The sequence below is a fragment of the Struthio camelus genome, chromosome 15, assembly GCF_040807025.1.
Source record: "Struthio camelus isolate bStrCam1 chromosome 15, bStrCam1.hap1, whole genome shotgun sequence".
Taxonomy (NCBI): domain Eukaryota; kingdom Metazoa; phylum Chordata; class Aves; order Struthioniformes; family Struthionidae; genus Struthio; species Struthio camelus.
The window spans coordinates 4,571,069-4,581,316 of NC_090956.1; the positions used below are offsets into that span (position 1 = coordinate 4,571,069).

At 61.3% G+C, this 10,248-nt stretch overlaps 1 protein-coding gene across 2 annotated transcripts; it reads right to left on the reverse strand.

Annotated features, from left to right (window-relative positions):
• Nucleotides 1–210: 210 nt before the first annotated feature.
• Nucleotides 211–7,369, reverse strand: ARPC1B (actin related protein 2/3 complex subunit 1B). 2 transcript variants are annotated; one of them, XM_068908081.1, is made up of 10 exons: nt 7,242–7,369; nt 4,024–4,097; nt 3,557–3,661; nt 3,069–3,291; nt 2,550–2,657; nt 2,210–2,416; nt 1,782–1,857; nt 1,508–1,704; nt 1,130–1,220; nt 211–555 (listed from the first exon to the last, which is right to left on the reverse strand). In XM_068908081.1, exons 2-10 carry the CDS (start codon nt 4,085–4,087, stop codon nt 517–519), a joined length of 1,110 nt encoding a protein of 369 aa, XP_068764182.1. In that variant the 5' UTR covers nt 4,088–4,097; nt 7,242–7,369; the 3' UTR covers nt 211–516. The 2 variants fall into 2 exon arrangements, with proteins under 2 accessions (XP_068764182.1, XP_068764180.1); XM_068908079.1 differs by lacking the exon at nt 7,242–7,369 and adding an exon at nt 6,386–6,680.
• Nucleotides 7,370–10,248: the final 2,879 nt, after the last annotated feature.

Genomic DNA, 10,248 nt, shown 5'->3' on the forward strand with positions numbered 1-10,248 from the left:
GGTTCTTCTGCTTTGCCAAGGCTCTCCTACCAACCACTTTACTGCTATTTTATATCCTGTATGTAATGTGTGACCCTGCCTGTTTGCCACATGCAATTAAAACCTACTGTGAAACACAGAAGTCTTTATCCGTTTTCTTAGCTTCTTCAAAGGCCATGGTATGCTCTAGTCACGCACATGTTCACGTTAAATTATTCAGGAAAGAAAAAATTATTGGATTTACATGGGGAAAAATCCCTATTTTATTTTTGATGTCTTTAAGCATTGTATGACCAGCATCAGGTGGGATAGTAACAAAAATAGTTAAAAATTTTTTTTCTTTGCACATTGGAGTTGCCTCCGGTGCCAGGTGCCGCCCGCTGGACGCCCGGCGCTGACTGCCAGCAGGGGAGGCGCGCTGGCGGGTATCAAAGCCGGCTTTGCATAGCACAGGGTCTCGCGGGGAGAAAGCAAGCAGGATCCGCCTAGGAGAGGGAGGCTGGCAGCGCTGGGACGCCCTTCCCAGAGCTGCCTCCTTCACTTGATCTTGAGATCCTTCAGCGCGGACTCCAGGCTCTAAAAGGAAAGGAGAGATTGGTTTTTTCTCAGCTTTTTGCCCTCAGAGGCAAGCGGAGCAAGGGTGGTAGTTGATGCTGGAGAGCTAAAAGGGGGCATGGCGGGATGGAGGAAGCTGTGCCCTGGGGCCGTTGGAGCTGGCACCTGGAGCCACCACGTCCCCTGCAGAGAGGGGAATCCCAACTTGCTCGCTTTGGCTCGTTTTCAAGCCGTGTGGACAAGGCTGAAGCCAGGAGAGGGTGCTCGATCCCTGCACAAGCGTTTGCCCACAAGCGTTTGCCTGGCTGGCTTCGGACCCTGCTCTGACAATGAGCTGTGAAACTGCCACCCAGGAGTGTCCCCAGCAGCCACCGCTCCATTATCCAAGATCCCAGCCAGGAGAGACCGGCTGCAAGGCTGGGCTGTGGGGCAAGGACGGCTCTGGCGGGGAGCGCTCCCCCCAGCAGCCCCCTCATTGCAATGAAAGCCCTGGCTGAACGAGGGGCCGGCGAGGCTCCGATGCTGGGTGCTCCAGCTCGGCTCTGCGGCATCCGCGAGGCAGCGGAGCCCAGCCGGCGCCGCGGGGCCGCCTTACCTTGACGTCCCAGATGCTCATGCCGCCGTCCATCCCCGTGGTGCAGAACTGCGAGCACTTGGCCTTCCCGCCCGTGAGCACGGAGATCTGGCTGCAGGGCGCAAAGAGGTGGCCGGGAGTCAGCGCCGGCCGGTCCCCAGCCCCGGGGGCTGCCCGGTCCTTGCTGCGTCCATGAGTGGGATGGGGGCCGATTCCACGCTCCTCCCGCCCCCCCCGCCAGGGATGCCCAAGGATGCCAAGGGCTGTCCCACACAACAAGAGGATGCTCCGGGGCTGATGTCCCCAAAAAGCCCCCAGGGTGACCCAGCTGAGAGGGTCTGTCCCCGCGAGCTGGTCATGCCAGCATCTCCCCCGCCGCGCGCCCGGCCTGGCCCGTGCCTGATGCTGTTCTTGTGCAGCGTGTCCAGCGCGGCGTTGGCGGTGTCCGAGCTGGCTTTCTTGTCCAGGTTCTGGAAGCGCTCGCGGGCGGTGAGGCCGCGCTGGGAGCTCTGCTTGGGGACGTCCAGCTTCCCCCCGAAGGTCAGCGCGCCCTGGCTCTCCTCGTAGGCGAAGAGCATCGGGTAGCAGTCGTGGCCCTGGGGGGACGAGCAGCCCGGCTCAGCGCGTGCCTGCCGGGGCCCAGCCTGCCCCCGCGTCCCCAACTCGGACTCACCGCGGCCACCAGGCTGTTTTCAGTGATGAAGGTGACGGCCAGGAGAGGAAGGGTCTCCGTGCACAGGGAGGCGACGCTGCGAGGGAGCCAGAGTGGCGAGTCGTTAGCCGTTAGCCAAACCTTAGCCTGGCTGCTGCTGAGACCGGCTCAGCTCGTGACACAGATGGACGCAGCCAGCCCTTCCGCAGGGGCGAGCAGAGGAGGGCAGAGCAGGGCCAGGCCGTGCCGGTGCGAGGAGAGGCCATGCCTCTTCCTCCAGCTGGGTCTGCTGGGCTCCTCACCGGGCCGGTTTGCAGGCTCAGACCCCGCTCGCCCTCCCCGGCTCCAGCCCGTCACCAAACTGGGAACCGGCTGCGCTTCCCTCCCCGCCAGCAGCCGCTCGGCCAGTCCCATGGCCCAGCCGGCCCCGGCCCCCCGGCCCTGCTTACGCCATCTTCCTGTTGGCGTCGGCGAGGCAGACGGTGCTGTCGTGGCTCACCCAGGCCACGCGGGCGCCGCTGGCCGAGAAGCAGATGCTGTGCACCCAGCCGCAGCTGCTGCTCGACTCGAACATCAGCTCCCCGAAGGGCATCTTGGAGCCCCACGGCGTGGGGCTGGGCCGCTCCTCCACCTCCTTGATGTAAGCCGAGAAGATCCTGGCGGGAGGGAGAGCCCAGCCGTGTGGCCGCCCGTGCCTCGGTTTCCCCACGCCCCGGCTGCCGGCAGCACCCGGCGGTGCAAAGCCGGCCCCCTGCCCGGGCCCCCCCCCCGCTCATCCCAGCCCCTCACCGGCACTTGAAGTCGCAGGAGCCGGCGGCCAGCAGCACGTTGTTGGGGTGCCAGTCGAGGCTGAGCACCGTCGAGCGGATGGGCTTCTTGATGTGCTTGCAGACCCACCTGCGGGGCGGCAGCGGGCAGCCCGGGGCGTTCGGGGGCTGCAGCCTCTTCCATGGCCCCAGCTCTACCCTCACGTCTCCCCTCCAGCTCCCCCTTCATCTCCCATCTCCCCTCCAACTTCTCTCCATCTCCCCACCTCCTCCTCGGCCTTCTCCATCTCCCCATCCGTCTTCTCTTCCTCCCCTCCGTCTCGCCACCTCTTTCCTCACGTCTGACCTCCATCTCCTCCTTCATTTCCCGTCTCCCCTCCACCTCCCCAAACTTCTCTCACCTCCATCTCCTCTCCATCTCCCCCATCTCCTCCCCCATTTCCCTTCTATCTATCTCCTCCGCCATCTCCTCTGTCTCTCCCGCCCATATCTCCTCTCGGCCTGCCCCTTCCCGGCCGGCGGGCCCGCGGCAGCCCCTCACCAGTCGTTCTCCTGCTCAAAGTAGCAGATGGAGATGAGGCGGGAGCCGCTGCCCACAGCGAACTTGTTCTCCTTGGGGGACCACTTGACGCAGCGGGCGGCCCGGTTGATGCGCAGGATGACCAGGGTGGGCTTCCAGACGTTGCCCTTCAGGGTCCAGACGTAGGCGTTGCGGTCGGTCCCGCATGTCACCAGCCGGTTGCTCTCGGGGGCCCAGTCGATGCCTGCAAGGACGAGCGGGGCGATAGGGCCGGGCGCTGGGGCCAGAGGGTGCTCGCTCGCCCGTCGCACCCCGTGCTCCATGGCTGGGTGGCTTCAGCTGGGGACTGGGGCCACAAAGGTGGAAACCGCCTGCTCCGACACCTCCACCCACTGCAAAACCCCGTCTCCGGCCACCACCAAGGCCACCGAGTGGGGCTGGCACCAGCTCCGGGGCACGTCCCCATCTCCCGCCATCCCCGTCCCGTCCCGTCCCTCGCCGGGGCTCACCGGTCACCTGCCCGTTGTGCTCCTTCAGCTCGTGGGCTTTGCTCCACTTGGCGCCGTCCTTGCGGTAGATGTGCACCTCGTGGTTGTTGGGGCAGAGGGCGATCTCTGCGGGAGGGAGCAGCGGGGCTCAGCGCCAGCGCCCCGGCCCCAGCCCGCCCGCGCCGGCCCCGCCGCAGAAAGCCCCGTTTGTTCTCTCCCGGCTCATCCGCGCTGCGGCCGGGAAATGCCACGGGCGGTGAATCACCCGGCACGGCTCCCGTCGCCGCCACCCCCGGCGTGGGGCCGCATCCCTGCGAGCATTGCGGGGGGGGGGGGGGGGACGCGTCCTCTCCCAGCTCCAAAATCGCTCTGCGGTGGCCCCTGCTTCCACCACGGGGCTCCCCGCCGGGGCGGTCGGCGCATCGGGTGGCCCCTGGGCATTTGGGGATTTCGAACCGCCGGGCGCCGCGGGCGAGGGCCGTACTCACGCGTCCGGTCCTTGTTCCAGGCGTGGCAGCTGATGGGCTCCAGCAGGAAGCTGTGGTAGGCCATGGCTCCTTGGCTGCGGACGGGACGGGATGGGACGGGAACGGGGCGGTCATCAGCACGCGCTGCTCTGCGGCCGCGACGCCGGGATGCGCCGCGCGGGAACCCCTCTGCCAGCCCCACGGAGCATCCCCGCTTGTCGCCCTCTCCGCCACCCCGTCCCCACCAGCGCTCCCAGTTAGGCAACCCGAAGCCGCGGTGGTCCCTCTACCCCCAGGGAGCAAAACCCATCCGTGCCGCAGCCCGCTCCGTCCCCCCTTTCCGCCTGCGAAGAGGTTTCCCCCGAGCGTTTCCAGGCGCGGGAGCCGCTTCCCGCTGCTCGGCCCCGGCGCGCTGGTGACTAATACCTCCCGCTAGCTGAGCTCGGCGCTGCGGCTGCCAGCGGGGCCTCGGCCCCTTTCCGTTCCCCCCTCCTGCCCCGTCCGGCTGCTCGAGCAGGGGCCAGGCGGTTTCGGGGCCCCGAGCGCAGCCGCTCGGCCGAAGCCCCGCAGGGACGGGGCGCCCGGGGATCAGGCACAGCCTTTGGCACTCGGGTATTTTGGGAACTAACAGGATGTTGCCCGTTTTCTTTGGCAGCTCGCAACATTACGGGGAAAGGAAAAAAGTCTCCCCTCGCCGCTTTCTGTTCTCCCGGGCCGGCGAAAAGAAAAACGGCGGCGCTCCGTCACCTGCATTTCGCGTGCAGGAAAAAAAGAATAATAATAATAAAAAAACCCAACAGGCAGCAGAAAATCCTGCTGCGCGCTAGCGTCATGCAGCCTGCAGCCGGCCTCGCGTCCAGACGCCCACCCCGGCTCTCCAGGGACGCCGACCGGGAGCCACGCCGGCCCGTCGGGACCATCCTTAGAAACACCGATATTCCCAAGCATCTTTTTTAGCGCCTCTAAGAGCCGGCTCGGTTCCCTTGCTCCTGCAAACTCCAAAGCTCGCCCGGCGCCGGAGGGAAGCGGCCGGGCAGAGGGCAGCAAGGCGGCTCCCCCCAGCCCACCGGCCCGGGGGGAGCAACGCAACCAGCTCCCCGGCTGCGAGGCCGAGCCGCTGGCTGCCCCGCCAACAAAACCAGCGGCGAAGAGGCGCTTGCTGCTAGCGCCACGAAAGCTCTGGAGCAGAAAACCGTGTTAAAGCAGTAACGGGCTGAAAGGGCTCCAGGAAGGAGGAGGGATGGGACGGGAGGGGAGCGGCTGCGGTGCAGCGGAGCCGGGGAGCGGACAGCGCCCGCCCCTCGCCGCGGAAACAACGCTCAGCAAGCCGCGCGAGGGCTTCGGTTTGAGCAACGCTCCCTCCCTGCGGCCGTTTACACCGCGTTTCCGCGGCTTCTGGTTTCATAACGTCATTAATTCCCTCCCGAGGCGGGAGATAGCGCCGTGCTGGCGGCAAGGAGCAGGGAAGCGGCCGCCGGGGCAGAGCGCCTTGCAGCCCCTCTGCGCAGGGAAAGGGGCCGGGGGCCCTGGCTCCGGCACGGCCGCGCTCGCCGCCTCCCGAGGGAGGGAAAGGGCGTTTGAGCGGCCCGGCTGGCTGAGGAGGGCCGGACGGGGCGGGAGCGGGGCCCGATGCAGCCCGGTTATCTACCCCCCGCCCGCCTCCGGCAGCCTCAAGGCCCCGAGCAATTCGGAAACATCCTCGGAGGCGATAATAAAACCTTGGCGCGAGCCGAGGGCTTTTGCGACGGGGCGGGGGGAGCCCGCACTCTCCCTTGGGCCGGAGTTGGGCAGAGGGCCGCCGCCGCCCCGTCGTCCCAGGGCGGCTTGGCGGCGCCGGAGCGCTGCTGCCCGGCCTGCCGCTGCGCCCACCCGCGAGATGCTCGCCCTCCCGAGCCACGCGGGTCCGGGCGGACGAAGGGCGCCCCGGAGGCGCTGACCTTCCTCTTCCTCGCGTGAGGCCGATGCCGGGGAAGGCAGAGGCCAGCCCGCCGCGGGAGGGAGGGAGGGACGGCCGCCCGCCCGCGGGGATCCCCGCCGCGGGGCGCTTTCCGCAGCGGCGGCCCTCCCGGGCCTCTTGCAAGAGGAGAAAGCTCAAACTCGCTGACAGCGCTGGAAAGAACCGTCCGAAACGCGGCGACGACACCAAATCCCCCGGGCGCCGCCTGAGCCGGCGCCGCTCGCGTGGGAAGTCGACCCCGAAGCAGCCCCGTCCCGCAGGCTTCGGCTGGGGGGGGGGGGGGGGTTTGCCTCGCCCGGTCAAGCAAAGTTTTTTGGGTTTTTTTTTTTAAATCGTGAGTTTTCTGCCGGGGAGGCGGCCCGTCCCGGGGCCGGACCGACGCCGCTCCTCGCCCGGGCGCGGGAGCCACAGCCCCCGGGGACTTACCTGGCAGCGCGGGGCTAGTTCATGGACTCTGGGCAGTCGACACGAACTGCAGCCCGGCCGGCGGCGAACGAAAGGCAGAAGTGGCTGGCTGGCTCTCCGAGGCAGCCCGACTTCCCTTTTCCTCTCCGAGAAATGCAACCACTTCCTTACGTGGGCGTTGGGGGAGTGCAGAGCCGCTCCGGCGGCCGCCCTGCCCCTGCGTGTGTGCGAGCCCCGGGATGCCGGCAGCCCTGCAACCTCCCCCGCGTTGCACCAGCGGGGCAGGACGCTGCAGGCGAACGAGCCCCATCGCCTCCCTCCGGTTTGACCTCCCCCCCCCCCACCATGCCGGTGGCTGCCAAGGCCTGGTTGTCCCCCCGGCCCGGTCCAGCCCCCACGCGAGGCTCTCTGGGCTCTGCCGTCCTCGGCGCTTCGGGGGGAAGGACGCCCTGGGAAGCGCCTGGACCGCCTGCCAGCGCCAGCTCCGCAGGCGGAGGTCGGAGCCCACCCGAGGTGGGATGCGCATCGGCATCGTCTCCCAGCGCCAGAAACTCACGGCTCAGCAGGATCCAGCCACGCTCGGAGACGGCTGTTCCTGGTTCCTGCGTCCAGCCGAGCCCAGCAGGACCTGGGGGGTTTTGCTGGCCCCAGGCCGGCTCCATCTGCGTCTCCACTACCCAACCCATATGATGCACCCCTCTGTTTTTTTGCCTCACGCTTCAGAGCGACCTGATTTTTATCCCTTTCCTCGCCAGTAGCTCAACGCCTTATTAGCTTTAAGCGCCAGGAAGGAGAAAGGAGGATGGGGGACGCCCAGACACGTTCATCATCGCCCTGCTGCAAGAGTCCCGCGCAGAGGGATGCCCTCGCCCCTTACCTTGGAGGGTAGCTTCAGAGGGGACCGTCCCATCGCTGAACCGCCACAGTGGTATCTGAGCTCAGCATCAGGTTCTTGCACAAGGAGGACAGGCCCTGATGGGGTTTCCCAGCTGCAGGATTTGGATACAACAAGCCCATATTTGTTAAGCTCTGGAATTAATTCCCAGGTTACAGGTCAGCCATGGAGAAAGGCTCTGGGGTGCAGCATTGAGGGGGTAACTCATCTCTCTTTTTGCTCCTGAAGTCCAGCTATCCCTTCACACACGCTGCCACGATCCTACGCAGCACCCATGGGACTGGCTCGCCCAGGTCAGGGCTGCCCTGGCACCCTGGGGCTGGAGATGTCCCCAGAAGGTTGTAGGTCTTTGCAGCTCTGGCCAGGAGTGAATCTCCACAGCAGGTGAAGTCTGTCTCAGGAGTGGCAAAACGCCCCATCCTCTGGCACCAGCTTGCCCAGAGCAGCATCTGGCCTCTCCCAGCATCACGGCTACCCAAACGCAGCAAAAGGGCTCCCACCACAGCTCAGATGCAGCTGAGGGCTGCAGCAGATTGAAGTTTTCACTTCTGCCTGCACATTTTCTTTCTTCCTCTTGCAGCTGCTCTGCCTCTGCTCTTGAGCAAGACGGTTCAGACTTTCCCTGTATCCCATCACTGTCTGCTGTAACATCACTGCCAAGCTCTGCACAGAGACCAGCAACTTAATGCCTGTGCAGGATGAGAGGACACAGCCCTAAGGACCACTCATCTCCCTGTCGCTTCGCATCAGATCTTGGCGCTGCTTCCAGGCAGGGACGCAAACAAACGATAGGTCAGTTTAACTTCTGCGGTGGGAATCCCCCTACCTTATTAAGTGAAGGGAGTGAAGAGTATCACCCCCCAGCACTGCCTGCAAGGCGGTTTCTTATCTGCTATTGCATTTCCTCATTGCTTCTGGTCTTGAGGCTGCTCCTGCTGCAGCTGTTCTCTGAACATGTGCTAATGAGCACAGCGAGCAGCCACCGCAGGGGACCATTTGAGAGCAGACAGCATTTATCCAAAGCAAGATAATGACCTGACTTAAGTTTTGGCCAAACCATTTCACCTCTTTTGCCTCAGTTTCCTTAAGCGGAGAGATCCTCCTGCATCCATTGCAGAACGCCTTGTAAAGCTCAAGGCCTTTCAGAGAGGCAGTAGAGGAACTACCCCCCTGCACGCATACTGGAGACGTGAGCATGTTTTTTTGCTGGGGCACTTTTTAGAGCTGGGGAGACAAAAAAAAAAAAAGTAGCAGCAGTTCTGCAGCTTCTTTTCATGGTGAGCTTTTTTAGGCAGGCCCCTGTGAACAGTCTCTGGCGTCCCTGCTTGTGCAGCCCCATTTCTTGCCCCTAACAGTCTGTTAACTGGCACGTAACATAGAGCATATGCAGCCAGCAGCTATCCTGTAATTAAGATGGCAACCATGAGCTTTATTGTGAATATTGCTTTCAAGGGCACCATTAACCCAATCACATACAACAAGCACACGTTAGCAAGCTTAGTGGTGCAACTAGCTGAAATCTGCTAGTGAATTCTCACCCACGTTGGGCAGAAAGAACGCCCTCTGACAGTGTTAAAGATGGGGGAGGAGATTAAGGAAATGGTACAGGCAAAACAAAGCACCTACCTTCAAAATGGCTTACAGAAACTGGAGGAAGGATGGCAGCAGAAAGACCTTCAGATCAGATAAACGGCCTGCAAATCCATAAACCTGCCATCTGTGAATGTCAGGTGGTGCACAAGGAGCCGAGCTCTTCCCCATCCTCTTCACGTCGGGCAATTTTAAGTTGAATCATGCCCAGAGATGATTGTGTATATTCCCCTTGCTCAGTTCTTTTCCAGTGTAAATATCTCCAATTTGTTTCCAACTCAAACTTCTAGCATAAGCATTTCTCTCTGAGACAGTAAGCTGGGGCAGTGTTATCAAGTGTCAGTTCATTGGCTTTTTGGAGCAAAAATGCTCATTTTACCTTCTCTAGATCTTTCATGCAGAAAAAGGCAAAAAACTTAAAGACCCATTTTCTCCACTCTCTCATTAGATGAATTTTTCCATACCTCTGTATTATTTGGGCCATAAATTTTAGAATACAGCTTTTTCAATAGATTTTTGGAAATAAAACACCACACTTTCAAGGTGACTTCAGAAACCAAATCATTACTTTCTGTGAGACATAAGCATCTAGTAGGATGCCCACGCGGACAAAGACAAATTCAAGCTCCTCTGCCCATCATTCAAGCTGGCTGACAGAGTCACTTTGATCCAGAAGACATTTAACTACACTAGCGTGGCATTGTATCCTAGCTGATAAACCCATCCCCATCACAAGAGGAATCAAACAGCAGATCACTAGACTAGAAGATGAGTAAGGGGCTAAACAGTCATTATTTTATGTTTAGAAGGGAGGGGAAATTGCAAAACCATGCTTGACTGCCAGAAAGGTGGGAGCAAAATAAAACCAGAAGGAACGGAAAAACAGCCAATTCTTTGCATTCAACAAACATTTCACCTGAAAATGATCTGTCTCCGTGACGGACACCTTTCACTTACAGAAATACAACAGAAGCTGTCCACTCTGTGGGCTTGTCTTCCACCCTCCCTTTTCAATCATTCGGAGCTGAGACACAAGCAATGCATGAAGAAACGTTGTGGTTCCAGAGGAAGTGGTAAATTTAGTCATCGTTTTTTTAAAGACACTTCTGCATTTTCAGAAATGAAATGAAAAAGTCTCAAGCTTTGTGAGGCAATACCCTGAGCCAGATAATCCCCTCCAGTGCACAGCCGGGATCAAGCCTCAAGGCAGCAATACCCAGTTATCTTAATGAGACCACGTGAATAAAAGAAGTTATGTGTAAGTGCCTTGGTCAGTTACCAAGGCTCAGAGCTAAACTTCAAAAGATAGTCACCTGGAGACAAAGTGTCTGTACAGAAGCCAGCGTGTGCTGTTCATACCAGTAGATGTAGTTAATTTCTTCCTGGTCATTCTAAACAG

Excerpts from the sequence above, each read along its gene's own strand:
- ARPC1B (XM_068908081.1), bottom strand. The coding sequence starts at position 4,087 with ATGGCCTACCACAGCTTCCTGCTGGAGCCCATCAGCTGCCACGCCTGG. Across the intron at positions 2,658-3,068 it reads TTTGAGCAGGAGAACGACTG|GTGGGTCTGCAAGCACATCA; the intron begins GTGAGGGGCTGC and ends GCCGCCCCGCAG. Across the intron at positions 1,221-1,507 it reads CTGCACAAGAACAGCATCAG|CCAGATCTCCGTGCTCACGG; the intron begins GCACGGGCCAGG and ends TGCGCCCTGCAG.